This window comes from Myxine glutinosa, chromosome 13, assembly GCF_964187855.1.
Source record: "Myxine glutinosa chromosome 13, kmMyxGlut1.1, whole genome shotgun sequence".
Taxonomy (NCBI): domain Eukaryota; kingdom Metazoa; phylum Chordata; class Myxini; order Myxiniformes; family Myxinidae; genus Myxine; species Myxine glutinosa.
This window is the reverse complement of record NC_136273.1, coordinates 72150212-72176347: the sequence shown is the minus strand read 5'-3', so window position 1 is coordinate 72176347 and position 26136 is coordinate 72150212. Positions and strand designations below refer to the sequence as shown.

At 51.4% G+C, this 26136-nt stretch overlaps 1 protein-coding gene across 12 annotated transcripts in view; it reads left to right on the top strand.

Annotated features, from left to right (window-relative positions):
- The window catches only part of NAALADL2 (N-acetylated alpha-linked acidic dipeptidase like 2), a 466559-nt gene that overhangs the window by 371294 nt on the left and 69129 nt on the right, over positions 1-26136 (top strand). For all 12 annotated transcript variants that reach the window (XM_068134602.2, XM_078767634.1, XM_078767636.1 and 9 more), the window contains 2 exons: positions 14115-14281; positions 14478-14609. In XM_068134602.2, the coding sequence (XP_067990703.2) occupies positions 14115-14281; positions 14478-14609 (299 nt within the window). The remainder of the gene's footprint in view (positions 1-14114; positions 14282-14477; positions 14610-26136) is intronic.

Sequence of the window (26136 nt, the reverse complement as noted above, 5' to 3'; positions counted from 1 at the left end):
ATCGAGTGGAAACTTTACACAAATGTTCCTCATGGGGGGATGTTTCAACGTTACTTGAGACGTTTTGATAAGTCACATGGTTTGGCCGCAATAAATAATGGAAATGAAATTTTTAAAAGCTTGTAACTCTTGAACCACTACATGTATCGACTTGAATTTTTAATGCAATGTAGCTCTCATCAATCGGAACAAGTGTACAAAATTTCAAGATGATTGGATGTACGGTCTCGAAGCTGTAAGACTTTATTGTTGAAAGAAGAAGAAACACACCGATTGTCTTCCCAGAACGTGATCACGATAACGCGATCTCCCGCGGTCATTTGAACCTCAAAAAAAATTATAATTGCAGATTTGTCAATAGATGAGGCATATTAACAAACGAATGAAACAGATTTGCTCAAATTCTGACTATTTTTAACTCGATCGTATTTCAATCAAAGTTGTGAGCGACTGAAGAAGAAGATGTCCATCCAGGACGTCATCACTATAACGCGATCTCCCACGATCATTTCAACCTCAAAAAAAATTATAATTGCAGATTTGTCAATAGATGAGGCATATTAACAAACGAATGAAACAGATTTGCTCAAATTCTGACTATTTTTAACTCGATCGTATTTCACTCAAAGTTGTGAGCGACTGAAGAAGGAGATGTCCATCCAGGACGTCATCACTATAACGCGATCTCCCACGATCATTTCAACCTCAAAAAAAATTATAATTGCAGATTTGTCAATAGATGAGGCATATTAACAAACGAATGAAACAGATTTGCTCAAATTCTGACTATTTTTAACTCGATCGTATTTCACTCAAAGTTGTGAGCGACTGAAGAAGAAGAATTTCTTCCAGGACATCATCACTATAACGCGATCTCCCACGATCATTTCAACCTCAAAAAAAATTATAATTGCAGATTTGTCAATAGGTGAGGCATATTAACAAACGAATGAAACAGATTTGCTCAAATTCTGACTATTTTTAAATCGATCGTATTTCACTCAAAGTTATGAGCGACTGAAGAAGAGGATGTCCATCCAGGACGTCATCACTATAACGCGATCTCCCACGATCATTTCAACCTCAAAAAAAATTATAATTGCAGATTTGTCAATAGATGAGGCATATTAACAAACGAATGAAACAGATTTGCTCAAATTCTCACTATTTTTAAATCGATCGCATTTCACTCAAAGTGATGACCCACTGAAGAAGAAGAATGCCTTCCAGGACGTGATCATTATCACACGATCTCCCGCGGTCATTTCAACCTCAAATGAAATTCAAATTGCAGATTTATCAATCGGGCAGGCATATTAACAAAGGAATGAAACAGATTTTTTCAAATTCAGATTTTTAAAAAATCGATTGCATTTCACTCAAAGTGCTGACCCACTGAAGAAGAAGAATTCCTTCCAGGACGTGATCATTATCACACGATCTCCCGCGGTCATTTCAACCTCAAATTAAATTCAAATTGCAGATTTATCAATAGGGGAGGCATATTAACAAAGGAATGAAACAGATTTGCTCAAATTCTGATTTTTTTTTAATCGATCGCATTTCACCAAAAGTTTGAGGTACGAAAGAAGAAGAAGAATCGGTTAGCTTCTCAGATAAAATAAATAATTCTGTCTGCAATTTCAGGTTAATTTTCTTTTTTAAATGGCTTTTTCTGCAATCAGTGCATGGATTGACACGTGTGGATGTGTGGGTGTGGGGGGGGGGGGGGGGGGATGTGTATGCGTGTGTGTGTGTGTGTGTGTGTGTGTGTGTGTGTTAGGGGTGGGGGGGTGGGTGGGGGTATGTGTGTTTGTGTGGGTGTGGGGGGGGGAGGGATGTGTGTGTGTGTGTGTGTGTGTGTGGGGGGGGGGTTGGTGTGTGCGTGTGTATGTGTGTTTGGGGGGGGGTGGGGGTATGTGTGTTTGTGTGGGTGTGGTTGGGGGGAGGGTGTGTGTGTGTGTGTGTGGATGTGTGTGTGTGTGGGCGTGTGTGTGTGGGGGGGGGGGTGGATATGCGTGTATGTGGGGGGGGGGGGTGTATGTGTGGAGGGGTGTGCGTGTCGGGGGGAGGGGGAATATGTGTGTGTGGATATGTGGAGGGGTGTGCGTGTGGGGGGAGGGGTGTGGGGGTGTTTGTGTGTGTGTGTTTGGATGTGTGTGTGTGTGTGGGTGGGGGGGGGGATATGTGTGGGTGTGTGTGGGGAGGTTGATATGTGTGTATGTGGGGGGGGGGAGGGGGGGGGTTAATGTGTGTGTGTGTAGGGGGGGGTGGGGGTGTGTGTCGGGGGATGCGTGTGGGGAATGTGTCGTGGGGGGAGGGGGATGTGCGTTTGTCTGGATATATGTGTGCGTGTGGGGGGAGGGGTGTGCGGGTGTTTGTGTGTGTGTGTGTGTGTGGATATATGTGTGTGTGTGTGTGTGTGTGTGTGTTGGGGGTGGGGTGTGTGTGTGTGTGTGTGTGTGTGTGTGTGTGTGTGTGTGTGTGTGTGTGTGTGTGTGTGTAGGGTAGGGGGGTGGGGGGGGGGGGGGTTGGTGTGTGTGTGTGTGTTTGGAGGGGTGTGTGTGTTTGGAGGGGTGTGTGTGGGTGGGGGTAGGGTGTGTGTGTGGGTGGGGGTAGGGTGTGTGTGTGGGTGGGGGTAGGATGTGTGTGTGCATGTGGATGTGTGTGTGTGTGGATGTCTGTGTGTGTGGGTGGGGGGGAGGGGGATATGTGTGTGGGGGGGGGGGTGTATGTGGAGGGGTGTGTGTGGGGGGGGGGGGGTGGATTTGTAGTACGGAGGGGTGGATGTGTGTGTGTGTGTGTGTGTGTGTGGGTGGATATGTGTGTGTGTGTGTGTGGGTGGGGGGGTTGGGTTGTGCGTATGGAGGGGGGGGGCAGATATGTGTGTGTGTGTGTGTGTATGTGTGGAGGTGGGGGGTGTGTGTGTGTGTATGTGTGGAGGGGTGTGCGTGTGGGGGGGGGGGTGGATATGTGTGTACGTGGGGGGAGGGGTTGTGTGAAGGAGGGGGGGTTGGATGTGTGTGTGTGTGTGTATGTGTGTGTGTGTGTATGTGTGGAGGGGTGTGCGTGTGGGGGGAGGGGGGATGTGTGTGTGTGTGTGTGTGTGTGTGTGTGTGTGTGTGTGTGTGTGTGTGTGTGTGTGTGTGTGTGTGTGTGTGTGTGTGTGTGTGTGTGAAGGGGGGTGTGTGTGAAGGGGCGGTGTGTGTGTGTGTGTTTGTGTGTGTGTGTTTATCAGGGTTGTATCCAAGGGGGTTGTGTCAAAGCATGTCCAATGAAAGTGGGGTTGTATCAAAAGTGGGGTTGTATCAAAAGTGGGGTTGTATCAAAAGTGGGGTTGTATCAAAAGTGGGGTTGTATCAAAAGTGGGGTTGTATCAAAAGTGGGTGCGAATAAACCGGTCATCACTGCCAGCAGTTTTAAAGTGGCAGTTCTAGTTTAACTTTTGTTTTTGTTAAAAATAAATTTGGCTAATGTGCAAAATAAAGAGATACTTCTGGAAATCGTACAGAAGTTTAACACAGTACTGTCCGTGAATTGAGTTCGATATCAGTTTACATCACTTTCAAGGATCAATTTATTTGCTTCGAAATGTCAAATGTGTTTTTTGTTTCTTTTAAAGGTCACATTAACAAAATCTAGAATAGTTTCAACATAATTCCAATGAACTTTTGGTTCTAAGTCATCTTGAAAAGTAAGTTCACCCTCACAAAAAAATTATTCCATATTAAATGCCAAGTCTGTATGTATGTATGTATATATATATACTTACATATATATATTGTGTCACAAGTTGTGACCATAGTACGGTCATTCTTGTTGAAATGAAATGTTATGTTTCATAAAGGTGTATTTGCATCGAACACAACGTTTTAATTTCCTTATGCATCAGAATAGAAAACTGTAAAAAAATGTCTCAAGAGTTTTGCACAACAATGTACGTAACAATAAATCATTTGGCTGCACTCATAATTATTTAATTAAATCTGCAGTAAAAAGATGTGAACATTATTTATTACAAAGCATCTGTTAGTCCAATTGTGTAATGACCTTTTTTTGCTTTTTCTCGTTCGGAACAACATTTGTAACCGTGCAAAATCTCATGAAGATTGCTTATTGTTCGTTAAGTGTTTTGCTTTCTCGACAAGGAGAACAACAAGAAGTTTGTAATCTTAAGCTACTTAATTCCTCAAGTAATTAATTGGCATTAGTAAGCCTTTTCCCATATACGACACAAGTGTGTCTCAATCTGTCAGAAAAAGAAATGTAAATTTTTTTTGTACGAGTTCCTTTATAAGGAACTTTACAACCCAGGAAGAGGCCATTAGTCCCACTCCCACCACGCTCGTGCACTGGTTGCCAACCTATTGTCGTTTGTCCATGCTCTATTCTTTAATGCTGAGCATCAGGGAAGGAAGCAGAACATACAATTTTTTAAGTCTTTGGTATGACTCAGACGGGGTTTGAACTGCCTACCTCCCAGACTCGGAGCGGATGCATTAACCATTGCACTGTAGTGGCTACTGCTGGGTTTTCACAATCGCCTTGCACATATCAAGGACGCGGAGCGATCACCATGCCGGGCTCGTCCAGGACGCCCGGGCAGGCCCGCGCTCAACTTGCCAGGCCTCGGTCGGGACGCCCGGGCATGCCCCCTCTCGCCTTTCCTGGGCAAACGCTCCGGGATAATATGTATATATATTGCTGCCCGATAAACGGGCTTTTCAGAGTGCCTGAGTGTTTGGTTTGAATAAAGCAACTCGGATGAATTCCAGCTTTTTGTCGCGTCCATTCTTCCGATCGACGTGGGAGCCCCAGCTCCTTCATTGGTGACCTACCGACATGGACACGGCAGTCGCCCTTAAACTGCCTACCTTCTGGGAGGCTCACGCGGCGGTTTGGTTCGCACAGGCGGATTCCCTGTTCGCCCTGCGAGGCATCACGGCCGACGACACCCGCTTCCACCATGTGGTAGCAGCGCTCGGTTCGGCCACCGCGGCCCGCGCCCTGAGCCTCCTCGAGAGCCCGCCAGCCGCTGACAAATACGGCGCGATTAAGAAGCTTCTCCTCGACGCTTTCGCCCTCCCATCGGCGGAACGCGCACGGCGCCTGCTCGACCTGCCCAAGCTCGGCGACACGCGCCCTTCCGAGCGAATGGACTACATGCTTTCACTGCTCGGCGAGCACTCTCCGGCATTCCTGTTCCGGGAGCTGTTCCTCCGTCAGCTGCCTAACCCGGTACACCTCGCCCTGGCAAGCACGACGATCACAGATCCCCGGGCCCTTGCCAGAGAAGCCGACAAGATCTCCGCCGCAGGTCAGCGCATCGCAGCGGCGATATGGGATCCACCGCCGTCCGACGCAACACCCATGGCGCCCGAGCACCCGGCACGGTCGACGACCGAACTGCCGACGCAATTGGCGGCCGCTACACCGAGCTGACCACCTCCAGCACGACGACCGGGGCCTCCACCTGACCAAGCGTGGTGTTACTATCATGCCAGGTTCGGACAGAAGGCCCGGACATGCCGACCCCCGTGCACCTTCGGCAGGCCGGGAAACGGCCGGGCCGGCGTTCATTACCAGCCATGAGCGCCGGCCACACGGGCAACTTACTGTTCATCACGGATAAAGCGTCCGGACGGCGCTTCCTGTGCGACACCGGCGCCCAACTGAGCGTCATACCCGCCTCTGACCAGGACAGGCAATCCGCGGTTTGCGGCCCCTCCTTGGTTGCGGCCAACGGATCGACCATCCGCACCTTCGGCCCGCGCAACGTCACCCTCTGCTTCGGCGGCCAACGCTTTGCTTGGACGTTTGTAACCGCAAACGTGCCCATGGCTCTGCTGGGCGCCGACTTCCTCTGCGCACACGGACTGCTGGTGGACGTCCAACGGCGTCGTTTAATCAACGCCGAAACCTTCAGCTCCCTGGTATGCACATTGAGCAGCTCCGCGCCGACCGAGCTGGCATGCGCCGTCCCGGCGGCGAACGAGTTTGCTCGCCTGCTCACGGAGTTCCCGGCCCTCACGCGGCCGACGTTTTCGGCCGTCGCAGTACGGCATGGGATCGAGCACCACATACCAACCACGGGTCCGCCGGTCTACGCCAGGGCCCGCCGCCTCGACCCAGCCAAGCTCGCCGTGGCGAAGGCCGAATTCGACGCGTTGGAGCACCTCGGCATCGTGCGGCGCTCCGATAGCGCGTGGGCCTCGCCACTGCACATCGTGCCAAAGCCGGGGGGTGGATGGCGCCCGTGTGGCGACTACCGCCGTCTCAATGACGCTACCACCCCCGACAGGTACCCGATCCCGCATATCCAAGACTTCTCCGCCCGTCTGGCGGGACGGGTCATTTTTTCGAAAATTGATCTCATACGGGGATATCACCAGGTACCTGTCAGGGCGGCCGACGTCCCTAAAACGGCAGTCATCACGCCGTTCGGCTTATTCGAATTCTTGCGGATGCCGTTTGGTCTCAAGAACGCGGCTCAGGCGTTCCAGCGCTTGATGGACGGCGTGCTGCGTGACCTGCCGTTCCTTTTCGTTTACCTGGACGACATCCTCGTCGACAGCACGTCCCGGGCCGAGCACCTCCTCCACCTCCGAACACTGTTCAGGCGCCTCAGCGAGCACGGCCTCATCGTCAACCCAGCCAAATGCCACTTCGGCACGACGGCCGTTGATTTTTTGGGCCACCACATCACCAAGAACGGGGCCGTGCCGCTGCCAACCAAGGTCGAGGCCATCACCACGTTCCCGCGTCCCCGCACCATAAAGGCCCTGCAGGAATTCCTGGGAATGGTGAATTTTTATCACCGCTTCGTGCCCCGCGCTGCTCAACTCATGCGGCCCCTCTACGAAGCCCTCCGGGGCAAGCCGGCCAAGCACGACATCGCCTGGTCCGCAGCAATGGATGCGGCCTTCCAAAGCTCAAAGCGGGCCCTCGCCGACGCAACACTGCTCGCTCACCCGGTGCTCAACGCTCCCATCGCCCTCACCACGGATGCCTCCGACTACGCGGTGGGCGCCGTACATGAGCAATGGGTGAACGGGGTTTGGCAGCCACTCGCTTTTTTCAGCCGGCAGCTCCGGCCGAACGAGCTCAAATACAGCACGTTTGACCGGGAGCTCCTCGGTCTACACCTGGCCGTCCGCCATTTCCGCCACCTCCTGGAGGGCCGACCTTTCACGGCGTTCGTCGACCACAAGCCGTTGGTTTACGCCATGGCCAAGGTCACGGAGCCGTGGTCGGCCCGCCAACAGCGCCACCTCTCCGCCGTGTCGGAGTTTACCACGGACATCCGGCACGTCGCCGGCAAAAACAACGCCGTGGCCGACTGTCTTTCCCGGGCCAGCGCGAACGCGGTCCACCTGGGCGTGGACTTTGCGCTTATGGCGGCGGACCAAACCACCGACACCACGGTGCAAGCCCTCCGGGCGGCGGACACGGGCCTCCGCCTGGCCGACATCCCCTTCGCGGACACTGTCCTGCTCTGCGACGTCTCCCAAGGCCAGCCTCGCCCCATCGTGCCCGTCACCTGGCAACGCCGCATCTTCGCCTCCCTCCACGGCCTTTCCCACCCGGGCCGGAAAGCTTCCCAGAAGCTGGTGTCGGCGCGATTCGTCTGGCACGGCCTTCGTCGGGACGTCCGCGATTGGACCAGCACCTGCACGGCCTGCCAACGGGCCAAGGTCCACCGACACACCCAGGCCCCGCTGGCACCTTTCACCGTGCCCGAACGACGTTTCGACCACGTCAACGTGGATCTGGTGGGCCCCCTCCCCCCGTCACGGGGGTTCACACACCTGCTCACCATGGTGGACAGGACCACCAGGTGGCCGGAGGCCGTTCCCCTCGTCTCCACCACCACCGCCGACGTGGCGCAGGCTTTCATCGCCACCTGGGTCGCCCGCTTCGGCGCACCGGCGGACATCTCGTCAGACCGCGGACCACAGTTCACCTCCGAGCTGTGGGGCGCGGTCGCCCGCAACCTGGGGGTCAAGCTCCACCGTACTACGGCCTACCACCCCCAAGCAAACGGGTTGTGCGAGCGATTCCACCGCTCCATGAAGGCCGCGCTCATGGCCGGCCTTCAAGACGGCGGTTGGGCCGACCGGCTGCCGTGGGTCCTTTTGCGCCTCCGCACGGCCCCCAAGGAGGACCTCCAGGCATCCACCGCCGAGCTTGTCTATGGCCAGGCGCTACGCGTCCCGGGCGAATTCGTGCCCGACGCTACCAGTCCCTGGTCCGCAGCTCACCAGCGCTCGGACCTCCAGGAGGCCGCCCGACGGTTTGCCCCCGTGCCAACATCCCACAACGGTGACCCCCAGTCCTACGTCCCCCCAGCACTTCGCACAGCGGAGTATGTTTTTGTGCGTCACGACGCACATCGGGGGCCACTCCGGCCGCCGTACGACGGGCCCTTCCGGGTGCTGCGACGGGACGACAAGTCGTTCGTCATCGACATCGGCGGCAGGTCGGACCGGATTGCGGTGGACCGCCTCAAGCCGGCGCACGTGGACGTCGACCACCCACCACAGGTGGCCCTTCCGCCGCGGCGAGGCCGCCCCCCGTCCACGGTGACCCCCACTCGACCGCCCACCACCACACCGGACCCCCTCCCACGACCCGCCAGGGGTCGCTTCGGCCGGGTCATCAGGACCCCCCTCAAATTGACCCTGCCGGTGCAAGTCGATTCTGGGGGGACGTGTGTAGCGGCTACCGCTGGGTTTTCACAATCGCCTTGCACCTATCAAGGACGCGGAGCGATCACCATGCCGGGCTCGTCCAGGACGCCCGGGCAGGCCCGCGCTCAACTTGCCAGGCCTCGGTCGGGACGCCTGGGCATGCCCGGGCATGCCCGGGCAGGCTCGCCCTCAACTTGCCAGGCCGCAGCCAGGACGCTGGGCCACGCCGCCTCTCGCCTTTCCTGGGCAAACGCTCCGGGATAATATGTATATATATTGCTGCCCGATAAACGGGCTTTTCAGAGTGCCTGAGTGTTTGGTTTGAATAAAGCAACTCGGATGAATTCCAGCTTTTTGTCGCGTCCATTCTTCCGATCGACGTGGGAGCCCCAGCTCCTTCAGCACCACCAAACGTGAATTGTGTTGAATCCTCACATGGGCTTAGATTTGGCGTACATGTTCAGAAGTTTCTTTTTCTTCATTTCATTGCTCTGCGGTCTTGGGATAACTTTGCTCGAGTCATTACTGTGACTTGAAGTGTGGTGCTGCGCACACACAACTTGCTTACCAAAGAGGTAGGCCACAACGCGTTTGTTAAAACAAAAGAGTCTTTATTTCGAAAGCTCAAACTGCAGCACTGAGCGGGCTCGAGCCTAGAGCCCGCATATATGTGCCGAGGCCACGCCTATTCCCCGGGCGTGGCCGATCGGTCGAAGGGCGGGGCATGTGCCATCGGTCCCCGCCTGGGCGCTCGCGCCACCCACTGGTGCGCGGAATTATTACCCCTTGTGCCCGCCACACGCGCCCCCCCAGAATTCCCGCGCACCTGAAGGGTGAGTTTGCGGGGAAGCCGGATGACCCAGCCGAAACGCCCCCTGGCGATTGGTGCAGGGCTGGGGGGTGCTGGGGGTCCGACCGCTGGGGGGCGGCCTCGACGCGGAGGCAGAGCTGATGGCGGGGGGTGGTCCGGATCGAGGTGGGCCGGCTTGAGGCGGTCCACGGAAATGCGATCCGGGGCACCGCCGATGTCGACCGTGAAAAATTTGTCCCCGGTCTCCAGCACGCGGAAGGGCCTGTCGTACTGGGGCCGTAGCGGTGCCCGGTGGGCGTCGTGCCGGATGAACACGTACTTTGCCGTGCAAAGCTCCGGGGCAACGTGGGAAGGCGGGCAACCGTGGTGTGCCGTTGGCACCGGGGCGAACCTCCGGGCGGTCTCCTGAAGGGCGGAGCGCTGTTCCGCCGCGGACCAAGGGGCCGTGGAGTCGGGGATAAATTCACCCGGTACCCGCAGTGGTTGCCCGAAAACCAGCTCCGCCGAGGACGCGCGCAGGTCGTCCTTGGGCGCCGTCCTGAGGCCCAGCAGGACCCAGGGGAGTCTGTCGATCCAGCCGCCGTCGCGGAGGCTGGCCCGCAGCGCGGCCTTCATGGAGCGATGAAAGCGCTCGCACAGGCCATTGGCCTGGGTGTGATAGGCCGTGGTGCGGTGTAGTTTCACCCCGAGCCCTTGCGCCACCGCGGCCCAGAGTTCCGCGATGAACTGGGGGCCGTGGTCGGACGAGATGTCCGAGGGGGTACCGACCCGGGCAACCCAAGTGGCAATAAAGGCTTGCGCCACCTCAGGCGCAGACGTCGCCGCCAATGGGACGGCCTCCGGCCACCATGTGGTGCGGTCGACCATGGTGAGGAGGTGGGTGAACCCTCGCGAGGGGGGCAGAAGTCCCACCAAGTCGATGTGCACGTGGTCGAACCGACGCTCGGGCACCGCAAACGGGGCCAACGGTGCCTGGGTGTGGCAGTGGACCTTTGCGCGCTGGCACGCGAGGCACGTCCTGGCCCAGTTGCGGACGTCCTTCCTGAGGCCATGCCAGACGAACTTCGGCCCGACGAGTTTCTGGGATGCCTTCGTGCCAGGGTGGGACAGGCCGTGGATGGCGTCGAACACTGGGCGTCGCCAGCCAGCGGGCACGATGGGGCGAGGCCGGCCGAGGGAGACGTCGCATAGGAGGGCCGTGCCCGTGGCGTCGAACAGCACCTCGGTGACACGGAGGCCCGGGACCGCGGTCCGCAAGGCCTGGACACCGGGGTCGGTGGTCTGGGCCTCCGCCATCCGGGCATAGTCGACCCCGAGGTGGACCGCGTGCACGACGGACCGGGAAAGGCAATCCGCCACCGGGTTGTCCTTACCCGCCACGTGACGGATGTCCGTCGTGTACTCGGACACGGCAGAGAGGTGGTGCTGCTGCCGTGCCGACCATGGCTCGGCGACCTTGGCCATCGCGAACACAAGGGGCTTGTGGTCAACGAAGGCCGTGAACGGGCGGCCCTCCAGCAGGTGGCGGAAGTGTCGGACCGCCAGGTGGAGCCCGATCAACTCGCGGTCGAAGGTGCTGTACCGGCGTTCGTGCGGGCGAAGCTGCCGGCTAAAAAACACCAGCGGTTGCCAAGCACCACGCACCCATTGCTCGTGCACCGCGCCCACCGCATAGTCCGACGCGTCGGTGGTGAGGGCGATCGGGCGCCGGGTGCGCCAGCATGGTGGCGTCGGCCAGAGCCAGCTTTGCGCCCGCGAACGCCGCGGCCATCGGCTCCGACCATGCGATGTCACCTTTGCCCGGCTTGCCCCAAAGGGCCTCGTGCAAAGGGCGGAGGAGCCGGGTGACGTGGGGCACGAAGCGGTGGTAAAAGTTTACCATGCCCAGGAACTCCTGGAGCCCCTTGGTCGTGCGGGGCCGCGGGAAATCCCTGACCGCCTCCACCTTGGCCTGTAAAGGGACGGCCCCGTGCTCGGTGATGCGGTGCCCCAAGAAGTCGATGGTGGCGACACCGAAACGGCACTTGGCGGGGTTGATGATTAGGCCATGCTGGCCCAGGCGTTCGAAAAGCGTGTGGAGGTGAAGCAGGTGCTCCTCCCGGACGCGCTCGCGACTAGGATGTCGTCCAGGTAGACAAACAGGAAAGGTAAGTCGCGCAAGACGCTATCCATAAGCTGCTGGAACGCCTGGGCCGCATTCTTCAACCCGAAGGGCATCCTTAGGAATTCGAAGAGGCCGAAAGGGGTGATGACGGCCGTCTTCGGGACGTCGTCCGGTTGGACGGGGACCTGATGGTAGCCCCGGATGAGGTCCACCTTAGAAAACACAGTGGTGTTGGCCAACCGGGTGGAAAAGTCCTGAATGTGTGGGACCAGGTAGCGGTCGGGGGTGGTGGCATCATTGAGCCGGCGGTAGTCCCCGCACGACCGCCATCCCCCGCCGGGCTTCGGCACAATGTGCAGCGGAGAAGCCCAAGCGCTGTTGGAGCGCCGTACGATCCCCAGCCGCTCCAGTGTGGCGAACACTGCTTTTGCCACGGCGAGCTTCATGGGCTCGAGTCGGCGTGCCCGGGCATAGACCGTGGGGATGTGGTGCTCCACCCCGTGTTTAACGGCCACCGCTGAGAAGGTGGGCCGCGTGAGGGCCGGGAAACTGGTGAGGAGGCGGGTAAAGTCGTCCGCTGCCGGAAGTGTGCAAACTAAACTCGCCGGGACGGAACCTTCCAGCAAGCCGCTCGGTGAGCCGCTCAGCGAACAAGCGAGCGAGCTAAAGGTTTCGGCCTGGACGAGCCGTCTGCGCTTCACGTCGACCAACAACCCATTCGCACATAGGAAGTCCGCACCAAGCAATGCCATTGGCACGCTGGCGGTCACGAACGACCATTGAAAGCGCTGCCCTCCAAACCGCAGGGAGAGGCAGCGCTTCTCGAATGTGCGGATGGGTGTACCGTTGGCGGCAAGCAACGCGGGGCCCCCGGCCCGCGGTTCGCTTGTCAGACGTGGAGGCGGGATGATGCTTACCTGCGCTCCTGTTGCGCAGAGGAAACGGCGCCCGGACAAGGTGTCCATAATGAACAGGAGGCTGCCGGAATGGCCGACGCTCAAGGCCACTAATGAGCGCCGGCCTGGTCGTTTCCCGACTTGTCAAACGAGCATGGCGGGCGACACGTCCTAGCCTTGTGGCCGAACCTGGCGTGGAAATAGCACCAGGCTTGCGGCGGCCGCGGTGTTCTCGGCGGCGGTGGTGGTGGGTGGGGCACGGCAGCGGCCACGAGGGACACTGTAGCCTCTGCCCCGGGATCCACGACGGCAGCACCGTAACTCGACCGCGTGTCGCAAGCCGCGAAAAACATGTCGGCCTCTACGGCCAGGGCGCGGGGTTCCCTTATGTTGGAACCGGCCAGCGCGAGGCGTACCTGTAGAGGTATCTGGCGTAGGAAAAGCCCCCGGAATAAGAAATCCGGGGCTTGGTCACCCAGCAGCGACAGCATAAAATCCATCCGCACGGATGGTCGTGTGTCGCCGAGTTTGGGAAGGTCCAGGAGGCGGTCGGCCCGTTCGATCTCCTCGAGGCCGAACGTGGCGATGAGACGTTTGAGCGCCTTGTACTTGTGGTCGACCGGCGGGTGCCGCAGGATGGACACGACTCGGGCGGCAGTGCCGGGCCCGAGGGCGGCGACCACGTGGTCGTAACGGGTCTCGTCCGCCGTTATGCCTCGAAGCTGAAATTGCGCTTCGGCCTGCACGAACCACATGTCGGCCTGTGCTTCCCAAAACTCTGGGAGTTTTACTGCGACGGCGTTGGTGGCCATGGCGCGTTCGGTGGTCAGCAACGGCTGAACCAATCGGGGTCACCAGTGAAGTGTGGTGCTGCGCACACACAACTTGCTTGCCAAAGAGGTAGGCCACAACGCGTTTGTTAAAACAAAAGAGTCTTTATTTCGAAAGCTCGAACTGCAGCACTGAGTGGGCTTGAGCTTAGAGCCCGCATATATGTGCCGAGGCCACGCCTAGTCCCCGGGCGTGGCCGATCGGTCGAAGGGCGGGGCATGTGCCATCGGTCCCCGCCTGGACGCTCGCGCCACCCACTGGTGCGCGGAATTATTACCCCTTCTGCCCGCCACAGACTATTGATTACGTACTCTGTGCTGGTCATTCTCTGTCTTCGCCTCAGTTATTTTTCTGTGCACACTCGCTCTGTCCCCTAGCATGCTCTTGGTCATTTTTGTGCACTGTGCAGGTTTGTTGGGCCGAATTCCTTCCTCTTGCATTTAAGTTCCTTTTATTGTGGTCTACTTTTGGCTTCTTTGATGATAACCCTGCTCACCCCCTTCCTCTGCCCCCCTCTATCTACCCTTTCCATTGTCCAGCATTTTCCTTCATTTTGTTCATCCAATTTTCTATTTATTTTATCTCTCTCTCTCTCTCTCCCTCTCTCCCTCTCTCCCTCTCTCCCTCTCTCCCTATCTGTTTTATATGTTCTACAAGTAGCTTTGCCCGCAGGCTTTAAAAAAAACATACACACAGCAAACTGTCCTAATTGATTGAAGTACCATTTGTACCTCCATATCATTTAATCCACCTTATTCGTCTTTGAATCCTCACCTGCCTAGATCGCTTTGTGCTGCTGGCCGGTTCTCATGGTGATGTGCCAAGTGATGCAGTTGTCATGGCAACTTTGGCACTTGCTGTATCCGCAGCGCGTCGCTCGGGCTGGCGTCCGCGCCGCTCGCTCCTCTTCTGCTCCTGGGGCTTAGCTGGGCCTGAATCCTGGATTGAGGTTGGAGGATTTGTCGAAGTGCTACCCAATTCACATGCACTGCAATGTCGTTGACAATTACTCGTGGACAATATACAATTAGTCTGAATTTTTCTTTAATCTTTAGATTTGCTCTTTCAATGTAATGTAAATCACTTGAGCTTACACCCTCCCCCTTCTCCCAATATTCCTTCCACCTATCTCCCACAAACCTCAGGCCCACGCTGGTCTCCTTGGGGGTAATGCCGTGGCTTATGTTGGGATTGGCACGTTGGCTGGGCCACAAGGTTCCCTCCTTACCCGTGCATCACCCTCCCTTCAGCAGCTGGCTGCCGACTCTCTTTCAGAGGTGATTTGTTCCCAAGATTAAAATCCAAAAGGCAAGATTATTGCAATGTACAATCTACGGACAATACGTCATCGTTATTTCTACCTTTTCAGACTTCTCAGGATGTTAAAAAAGAAAAAAAGATATTTTGAGATAGGACTTGGCTAATGCAGATCAATGTTTCAGTTCGTGCTGTTGCTATTTGAAAGAGATGCAGTTGTTGCCGAGAACACTTCCTGACAATGGTAAAAGAGGAAGAAAATTTTCAATTGCCGAAAAATGAACCCGACCTCATTACGTCTCTCCCCTTTCCCTATCCCCCAACCCTCCCTGCCCCCCCCCCCCCCATCCCCTCCACGTGGTTGGGCGATCGGTTTACTCTGTATACAGATCTTAGTCGACTATTGAGGTACCACTTAATTTTAATTGGATTTTGAACACTACAACACAAATTGGAATGCAAACCTGCCGTTTAGTCGTACTTTGTCTGCAAATTTGGCAAATTGTATGTAATCTCATCCCGAGCACACGCATGCGCACAGAGGAGGAAGTTGATTGTTTCTCTCTGCCTGCCTTGCAATCAAACAAAATTGAAAATCTTTCCAACAAGGAAATTTGTTGTTTTTAAGGACGTCATAAAGTATACAGACAACAGGCATGAATAACTCATGTGATGTGTTCGATAGGGTGGTGTAAAAGACGGTGTATCAACAGTGGTACACTTCAGGCTGATATGTGGCGGTACCCTGTCCCAGTTCTGAATTCCTGCCATGTTATACAGGGGCAACTGCACCAATAGCATTGCCGTACCCTTGCCGAGCTAACTACGGTTGTGGTTCAACCTGCAGACAGAATCTATCATCGTATTCTTTCAAGTATGCGTTTGCCAGGCAATTTTCTTCATGTTTTAAGTACAATCATCCATTATTTTAAAAAATGCAAGACATCTTTGGTGGGAATTTGAATTGGAACAGATCTCTCGCTTCCTCTTCCCCACCTCTAGTTTATGCCTCATTGTTATCACCATCTTGGGCATGCTACTGCACATTCAAAATATCATGAGTGCAATACGAGGGAAAAGTGATCAAGTAGTACAGGGATTTCCATGATGGGTTGTATAATGCATTAGTAGACACAGCTCTTTATAGTCAGTGGAACTTAATGGGATACTATGTGAGCTGTGCATGCAGCCATTGGAATGTATACACGTGAGTCATTCAAAATGTCCAAGAAATGCAAAGGGTTTTTATTTTTACATTAAAGTGTCCTATACTTAGTAATAAAAATTAAATAAATATTTCCTTACAAGCCATGTTTGATTATTTATTGAAAGAATAAGTGTAAAGTTGGTGTTTCTTGGACTGCTGTGATTGTGCCAGTCTGAGAACCTTTTTAACACTCGTGAACAAAAATCAAATCAACGTTACTCGTGCTTGTTCATGAAGTAGGGATTTGGGCAAGGGGCTCGGAGGAGAGGTGGCCAGTTTCTCACCTTTCTCGTATCTTGTCTGTTCTTCTGTTCTGCCATCTTGTGGGCAGTTTGTGGAATGTGGTAACATTTCTTATCTTCTGTTGTTAATTTATAGTCATTCGGAATTATAGCTCAATGTTGTCATCTGAAGATGAACGCCCTATTTGAACGAAAGCGATTCACCGCTGGATGTCCAACTGGATGTTGCCTTGTTTCGTCTCCGCAACAACTGAAAGGTGTTCCGTATAGCCAAGAGACTTTGACATTCGAATTAAGGCAAATTTCTTTTCCTCGAAGCCACCCTCAGTTTTATTAATATCCACCGAAATATTTCCTCGAACATTTGCTTTAATAATATTAGCATTTGTATTCGTTTGTTGTCTACGATACCGTGTTCAGGTTTTTATTTATATTTTTACATCAATTTATCTTGTGCTCATCGTTGAGTTTGTACATAAATCACGTGAAGGGGAATGACGATGGTTGACGTCGGTGTACTTTAATGTGAATTCCAAGGACATAAGTACAAAATGGACAAATCCACAAGCCCTCTGTTTGAAAGAGAGTGCAAAGCAGGCCTACCCAAAAGTCACAAGAGTTTTGGAGTTACAAACGCAACGTACTCTTTTGAATTCATATTAAAAGGAGACGTACAAAAGAGTAAAATAAACAAGAATGGCAGCACTGTGGTCACAAACTGCGACAAAATCCAGTAACAGGCCGATTGGGAAACGCGAATTTTAAACACTTAACAGATGAACAGCGCAATTGGGAAACACACATTTAATGACGTATTAAATAATTAACTCAACATCTCTTAGCCATGTCACCCTTCCCATGGTTATATGGGAATGAGCTGATTCGTCAAACGGTCGCAGATTGCTTAACCCCAATAACCCCAATAGGATTGCTTAACCCCAAGACGGGCATTCAAAATGACATAACACTATTTTTTAGTAATTTGTAGCCGGCAAAGCCGGTGTTGTGAATGAACGCGTACGTATTATGTTGAAAAGCCAGATTTTGCTGGATCCCTTGAGAATTTCAAAGCTTTGACGCACAAAATCGCTCAATGGAGGCCGCCATCTTGCGGATGCGGAAGTATGCATAACAAATTGAAAAAAGTTCAATCGGAGTTTGTTTCACCTGTCTTTTTTTGATTCACCATCTTATGCACCTCTAATTTGTAATTAAAATACTTTAAGACCAACCTCGGCCCGCACGGGCCTGGTTATCTTCAACGAAAATCGTCACCAAACACCGGAACCAATGAGATTCGAGCATTTGAAAAAATATTTCAAAAAAGCTTATTACCACGTTTCGGAGCCTGAAAACGGCGTCAAATATTCTAAAATTGACGAAGAATTCTTTTTTAGAAATCTCGCGGCCGTAGGGGGTAGTTTTTCACGGCCGGAAATATCCGAAGTTGAGACGGAATTCACCGAATTAATCAAGAAGGAAATTTTATAAACTTTAATCTCGTCCAGAATGCAAATGGTGTCATTTTGAACTCGGTACGGTACCTACTACACCTACCTACTACCAACTACCTAACCTACTGATGCCAGAATGATGGGTAAAATAGTGGCAAGAGGGCTTTGGCTTCGCCGGCTCATTGCGGCTTTGCAGTCGGGTACTAGTATAACATAACGCTTGATGACCATGCATTCTGACAGGCTTGATTAAATTAACCTCACTATTATTCGGCATATGATTCGACTTTTTGGGGTCCCTCATCGTGAATAACACGCGCCCCAAACAAAGCCAATGGAAAACTGACGCAACAAACCCAGGCAGTGTATAATCAGCAGAGGCCTTCATGTTAGGCTCACCAGAAAACCAAGATGGTGGCCATATCAGTTTGGCTCGATGCTATGGTGGGTGGAGTCAAGCAACAGATGTGGGTGTGGCCTGGCAGCTGGCCGACCAATGGGTGCAAATTTCAAAAATCGACCCCAAACAAAAACCCAACAACAGCAATAACAATGCAAAGCTCTTGTAGACCTGCAACATGTCACAGGTAAACATTGAACAAACTAAATGAATCAATTCTTAAACGGCCATTGTACAGCTAACTTGAGACTTCTAACGGCATTGTTCCTATTTTCTTCCAATGTTTTTTTTATTATTTTTGTTTATTTTCTTAAGGCTTGCAAGATAACCGAGTGGCGTGCATACTTCCTTTTGAGCTGTCCAGCCTGGGTTTGCATCTCGACCAAACTCTAAACTGCCATCTTGATGTTTTGCATGCAGGGAGAGGCGTCGATGTGTGCGCGCCGTCCCTTGGATGGACTTTAAACTTTGCGTCCTGTCCACTGGCATTAGTTAGCGACTGTTAAAGATCCCACGGTGTCTTTCGCGAAGAGTAGGCGTGCTATTGCCGGCACCCAGAACAAATTACAAATTCCTTCCACCTGCAGTCGAACGTCCGGCCTGCTTAGCAGGCCGTGAAAGACTTGGCCAAAACTTTTATCCCCCAGTCAATTGGACGTGAACGTGGAAATAATTGTGGCCCTGAATGAACATTATATATTGCATCAGATATTATTTGCTTTTCCTTCAAAGTGACTCGGTCATCGCCAATATAATTTAATGCGTTATTATCTTGTTGCCGATTATTTGGCCTGCTTTCCCATTTATATTTTGTTCATTCTCGTGCACAATATCTTATTGAGACATCTTAAACACACAGACCCACATTATTATTATTATTATTATTATTATTATGATTATTATTACCTCCGCCACTGAAGGTGGACAGATGTTGTGTTTTCACCCCGTCTGTTTGTTTGTCTGTCTGTGAGCAGGCTATCTCAAAAAAAATATGGACAGATTCGGATGAAACTTGGTGGACAGGTAGGGGGTGTGACGAAGATTAATTTATTCAATTTTGGTGAATATCTGTATCCGCATGCAATAATTTTTAAGTGATTTTTCACCATTGAGATTTCGGGGCAGAAACTAAATTTAGCACGATATATCAAAAAGTCGTGGACGAGTTATGACAAAACGATGTGGATGAGTTACTTTGGTGCCAAGAACAAGCTGATTAGATTTTTAAGATGCAGATGCAGATCTGTCATGTTATTGGGATACAATTATTATTCCGACATGTCGCACAAGATCTGCCAGCAACCCTCTTCTGGTGAAACTGCCAAAATCAAGACTCTCTATACATCCTTCACTCTTTCATTCCTTTTTTCTCTCGCCTCTGCAACAAACTCCCTCACTCTCTTCAATCCCACTCCTCCCTCCAGGTATTTAAATCAGCTGTTCACCACCATCTCTTATTTTTCCCCATCCAAAACCTTGATCTTTTCTAGCCCTGTTAATTCATCCCAGATCCACTTTTTTGAAATACCAACTTCTTTCCTAGAAGTCCGAGCAGTGTCCATGTGTTTTATACCTCTCTCACCCCCCACCCCCCCCCCCCCCATTCCCATGCCTCCTTCCCACAAACCCTCTCCCTCCCACAGATCTCCCAATGTCCCTGTTCTCTGCTGTACTTGTGTGCTTCCCTCTCTCTCCCCATCTTGTCTCCTGCTCCCTTTATTATATGTTTTATGTGTGCGTTTGTTTTTTTGTGATTAATGTTCGCTCTTACACGAGCCTCGATCTTGTATACAAAAAATTTTTTAAATACAAAGTGTAAACTGTTCATCCTGGCGGAGGTATGCGCACTACTGAGTACCGTTTGAGGTGTTGTTGTTGTTGTTGTTGTTGTTGTTGTGTACTTGACTTGCACATTGTTGTAGCTCCTGGTAATCTGTAATGATTTCCAACATCCGATTGGCAAGTTATTATTACACATCGCGGAATAAAAGTTGTGATGCCAACGTAAATAAATAAAAGCTTGCAGCAACTCGAGCTTGCAGTTTAAACCCTTGTGTTTTGAATTGCAATAATTCCCTCTGTTCCCTCGAAAATGTTCATTTCATCGAATCAAGTTTCGTGGTTTGGGAACTCAATTGGGTACCTTGGAAACGAGCAAAAATCCAATATTTTGTTCAAGAAGCAAGGGATGACAATCTCTCCAGATGTAAAATGTCATCGGACAGACAGTGCCGTTGCATTAATTGTGGTTGCGTTGTGGTGTTCCGAATGAAATACCCCATCGGTGCCGTTGTCGAATTTGAGACTCTTGCCAAGGACAATTGCTCTTTACCTTTTGCGGTCGGGCTGCCCTCTACCTTTGCTCGCACCTGCGCTCGAGGGGAATATTAAAACGAGTGCCTGAACAGGTGGTGGGGAAACAAAGGATTTTTGTCCCTTCGCGGAGGCCTCGTCGCTGCCAATCTGATTAATCCATTTTCCTTTTTTTTGAGAAACATTTGCATCATACAATTGGTTTCTGTTTGGTTTTGGATATTGTAACTAAACCTCACGTAAAATCCACGTTCTTATCGTTTTTCTTTTTCGTTGATTGTATTTCACCTTTTACATATATTCATACTTTGCACATCACTTTAAACACGAGCTGTAAGTCTTTTGCATGTCTGGATGTAATGGGCTTTTAAAATAGCCAAGGGGTTCTTCGAGTTAGCGAGCACAGGTTTGAATATTGTTTAATGTTGCTTTGTAAATTGTGTCTGAATGTCATTGTTTGTGAAATGTACAGGTAATTGAATATCCGTCAGTCCAGGGACAAAAGAAAAAGATCATCAGGTAGCTTTCATTTGCCGGAATGACACTGACGTTGGTGCCGCTCGAGCTCGGCCATCACTCGGTGGCTTCATGTATAAATCACAAGCACAGGGATTAATTTTGCTTCTTACATTCTTGTGACCTTTGCGTTTTGATAATCAGCTTGTTTTGCGTAAACAGGATACTCAAAAGGATTCCCACTCTTTTTATACCCTTTATACAACAATCAGGACTCATGGAAAAGGTGGATGGCAAGCGGTATCACCTTGACGAAGTGAAAGAGAGAAAGAAACAGATAGATAAGGGGCACACATACACCTCGTTTTTTCATTGCTGTTCCGCACAATTATAACAAACACACACACACACACACACACTCTGTTCCACCTTCTGAAACCAACCCAGGTTTGGAGATAACAACCAATGACACAGTTGCAGACCAGCGCACTCGCAGTCCAGCAGACGCACAGGCCGACACACTTGCAGTCCGACACACTCATAGACGGGCGCATGTGCAGGCTGGCACACATGCAGGCAGGTACATGCGCAGACAGGCACACACGCAGACAGGCACACGTGCAGACGGGCACACGCGCAGATGGGCACATGTGCAGATGGACACGGGCAGATGGGCACACGTGCAGACGGGCACACGCACAGACAGGCACCCAAGCAGGCCGACACTCATAGACCGACGCACAGGCACACGCGCACACGCGCAGATGGGCACATGCGCAGACGGGCACGTGCACAAACGGGCACACGCGCAGGCGGGCATACGTGCAGACGGGCACACGCGCAGACGGGCACACGCGCAGACGGCACACGAGCAGACGGCACACGAGCAGACGGGCACATGCGCAGATGGGCCCACACACAGACAGGCACCCAAGCAGGCCGACGTACTCACAGACGGACGCACGGGCACACGTGCAGACGGGCACACGCACAGATGGGCACACGCACAGACGGGCACACGCGCAGACGGGCACACGTGCAGACGGGCACATGCGCAGATGGGCACACACGCAGACGGGCACACATGCAGACGGGCATGCGCGCAGATGGGCACTTGCGCAGACGGGCACACGCGCAGACGGGCACACGGGCAGACGCACAGACGGTCACACGCGCAGACGGTCACACGCGCAGACGGTCACACGCGCAGACGGGCACACGTGCAGACGGGCACACGTGCAGACGGGCACACGCGCAGACGGGCACATGCGCAGACGGGCACACGCGCAGACGGCACAAGAGCAGACGGGCACACGAGCGTCTGCACATGAGCAGACGGACACACACACACACACACACACACACACACACACACACACACACACACACACACACACACACACACACACACACGATTAGTTGAGCTGCAATTCTTGTTTAGTGAAGAGGAAAAATAGATCATAAGTGAGTATGGGGAGGAAAGTGAGCATCGGATTTCTGTCTTGCAGAACTGGAGGGAAGAACACAAAAATATCACTCAGTTTAGTGATTACACAAGCGAGGGAAAAGGGGGATAAAGTAGTGAAATGCGCAACAAGGTTAGACTTGGAGAGGGAAACAAGGAATTTCTTACTGGAAGTGTGTGGGTGTGCTGGTAAACCCCTGTGAGTCAAAAGAGGTATGAGGGCATAAAGGGGTACTAGCGAGAGCAGAAAAAGAATGTGATTGAGGACTGAAAAGCTGCATTCCTTCTGCCATGAGGGAAAAATAGACCAATGATAGTGGACCTTCTTGTCAGCAATGTCATTTATCTCCTGCGGATTGGCTTCATTGATGTCCTTTAGCTATCCAGGTGGATGGAGGCCTCTGTTGATGTTGAAATGTTGATGAAGGTTTTCATCGGCTTAGAAAATGTTTGGCATGGTAGACAATGCTGAGGTGACATCTGCCTCCGCGTTCTACTTTGGCTTTATAGCAGCCAAAGATAAGTTCCGCCAGTTGGTAAGATAGGAATTCTGGAGACTGCGCCTCTGAGAGTGACTGGCCATTAAAGTATAATGGAGTGTTGAAGAAGCTGTCTTGCTTGAACAAGAGCTCAAGTAAACATGGGTTTTTCCTGGATTAACAATGGGCTTACCTGTGCATTCCCAAGCTGAGGTTTCATCCATGAGGGTAGTTCAAAGTTGATGTGGACTTGTTATGCCAGGAAATCCTGAGTACATGGAGGTTGATGGAACTTCACCTAGTTCTTAACATGTTCCCTCGGTGCACACGTAAACACTGTACCATCGATTTGATAGCTAGCACCTTGACGTAATGTGCCTATAAACTTTTCAGAGGGGTACATAACCACTTCCGGTCACATGATTTATTGTCTTCATCATTTGGAAGCTTAATGCCACTAAGACGTTCTTTGAGTGGTCCAAAGCGATGAGCATCACGAGTGCGGAGTCCGGTCTAATGTGGGATGATTTAGTACTTCCCAACCCATCTCTACAAGAGAAGTAGTGTTGTCAGACAGTATCATGAAGTGACCTGCGTAAATCCTAAATCGGCCTTAAGAAACATTAAACTTTGTGTATATCTTAAGGACAGAATAGGTCCGAGAATACCAGTTCGACCACGAGCCTAGCTGGCCTGAGCATGGATGAAAATACACCATCAAGTGATGCACTATTTGTGTGGATGGAGGAAGTTGAGCAGAGCTGGGCACCATTTTAAGTGTGCAAATTAGCTGGGACCTTTCCTTCCTGTTTGCAGTTAGAATACTGGGGCAGCATCAACAGCTTGTGAAGAGTCGACTGGATAAAAGCCAAAATGGTTGTTGTACAAGGTGGCCTGAAAGTCAATTTACCCCTCCCCAGGAGAGCATTCATTGTTAAACTCTTAATATACAGGTTTTATTGTGCAGTACTTACAATAACTAATCAGTCATTGTAACTGTATGTGGTCCATCGTTCTCCTTGCACCACTCAATTTGTCACCAAGTCCTCTTCGACATCTTGCGGAGTATTTGTGGAGTCACCTGTGTGAAAGGACCATGACTGCAGCGCGCAATTCTTCGATCGTCTTGTACCACTTTGTCAACACTTTCTCCTTGATGAAGCCCCACATGGAGTTAAGTCTGGAGTCGTTAGATCCAGACTATGTGGTGACCACAGTAGAGGAGCTGGTGATGTCGGTGATCCACGTCCAATCTATCGTTGAGTGACGTTTCATGGAGTCGGTCCTGAACATGCAACGCAAAACGAGCGGGTGCACCGTCTTGCTAAAAGCAGACATTTTCAGCTATTCCTGCAGCAACAAGTCGTGGTACTAGACAGTTCCTTAACGTATGCTCGTAAGCTCCATCTATTACTGGTCCATCAGAAAATAGGGACCAAATAAATGTCTTGAAGTCATTCCTGCCCATATCATCACGTGTCGAGAATGATGCTCCAATTCCAATGTGAAATGTGGATTCGTCTTTGGCCAGAACACCACATTCCGTGCCCGTGACCTTTGACAGATGGCACATTCATCCGAAAACAACACTTTTCCTCGAGACGGTACAATCGGGATAGTGTCAAGCACGACATCTTGGGGAAGGGACAGTGTGAGAAATTTAGCAGGGGTAAAGTGACTTTCAGGCCACCATGTAAGTGGGAATACTGTGTTTGAAAATGAGTACTTAGATTAGATGCAATTATAGATTCCATAACGTCAGTGATAGTGAGAAGTAGACTGCCTCGTCTGTAATTCAGTCGGTCGCTTGATGTTTGCTTCCTTCCATGCAGAGGGCAGATGACCCAAGGAGAATAACTATGTGCGTTGATGGCATCAGGCTCTATAACAAGTGTCAAGGTTCGATAAGGACTTCCTATTAGTGACTGTAAAGCTCACACAGCCTGTCAAGCAGCCCGTGGGAGGGACAGAAGATGACCAAATGAGAGGTGATTCAGAGACCTTGACTTTGGATCCAAACATAATGTCTTGAAACCTGTGTCCCCGGGATTCGATACGCAGGCTAACAAGGTGAAATGTTTTACTGTGGCAGCTTCTCCACATGACTATGTACATTGTACCACAGAGGGCAAGGGAAAGCTGCTCACTGGTGGGAGTGAAATGATGCTTGAGAGAGGAAGAACGTGGATGTGAAAGAAATTCTAAGTGCCATTGATGCGGCGAGAAGTTGAGAGCCTTGACGGACAAGTGTGAGAAAGAGCAGAACACATCCCCAGACCAACTGAAATGCCACACTTTCCAGCATTTGGAAGATTCATGGAAGACAGCAAGGGAGATGGAGGAGGAAAGGATCTCACAAGGAGGGTTTATCATTAGCACATCCTTAAAGCAAACTTGGCTGGCCCATTGGGTGCAATTTGAGTCGGAAAGCTGACTAATTGGATGATGCCTGCTGCCTCTTGTAAGGACTTTGCTGTGATGTTATGCTTTGTGGAGAGAGGCCCAGCACCTGTATCCATCCAGCATTATGGAAATTTTGCATAACCACAAGAAACGCCAAACTCAGATGGATGGAAAGTGGATATATGAGTTGGACTTGTAAGGTGATGCAAAGTGAAGCCAGTGAGGAAGCTTGGGGATATCCTGTGAAGAGAATACATTTGTTAAACACACAATGTCTGTAAAGGCTGCAACCACTTTCTTTCATTCTTTTAGGTGACGAGGATATTTTGAAATGCTAAAAAACAAGGTCCATTTGATTGAAAGTAATAAGTTTTAACCCTTTGAGTACGGGATTTGTTTTTTGATAAAAATACCTCCGGTACGGGATTAATTTGGCATTTTGGTACGGGAATGCAACCACGTACTGACGATCTATTGGTTCACGAGTTATCAACTGACCACTATATTCGTCGGGTGTGCGTCTGTCTGTCTGTCTGTCTGTCCGCAGCATAACTACCCGATGATATCATCCGATCTTGATGAAACTTGGGTGGGAGGTTGATATCATGATCTAGTTGTGTCCTGCCGAGAGTGGGCGTATTGCGCCCATTGTGGGCGGAGCCACGCCCGACAAAGATGTCTTTTTGGGGTTAATCGAGTTCAAGCTACATCTTCTCCGAGGGAGTTGGTGGAATCTGACAGGGGTTTCGGTATTTGGTTAGGCCAATGTCACGTGTCTAGCACCACGGAGCTCGATTTTTCATTTTCGCCCCAAGGTCAAGGTCACAAGGTCACGAAATTTAGAAAAGTCGATTTTTGATGGTTTTATTACATTGTTCGCTTTCTGATAGGGTGAAATGTCATACATGATCTTATATTATCACATACATCATGAAATACAAGTTTTCCAACAAATTTCTGAATCTTCGACCTTTGACCTTTCAAGGTCACAAAGGTCAAAGTTTCAAAGTTGTCGGAATCAAACCGAATTTTCGGTATTGTGTAGCTAACTAACTTCATAACTGATTATGGTCCCGATTTGATGCATCAATCGTCGATGATCGTGACCATCGTGACGATCGACTTGAT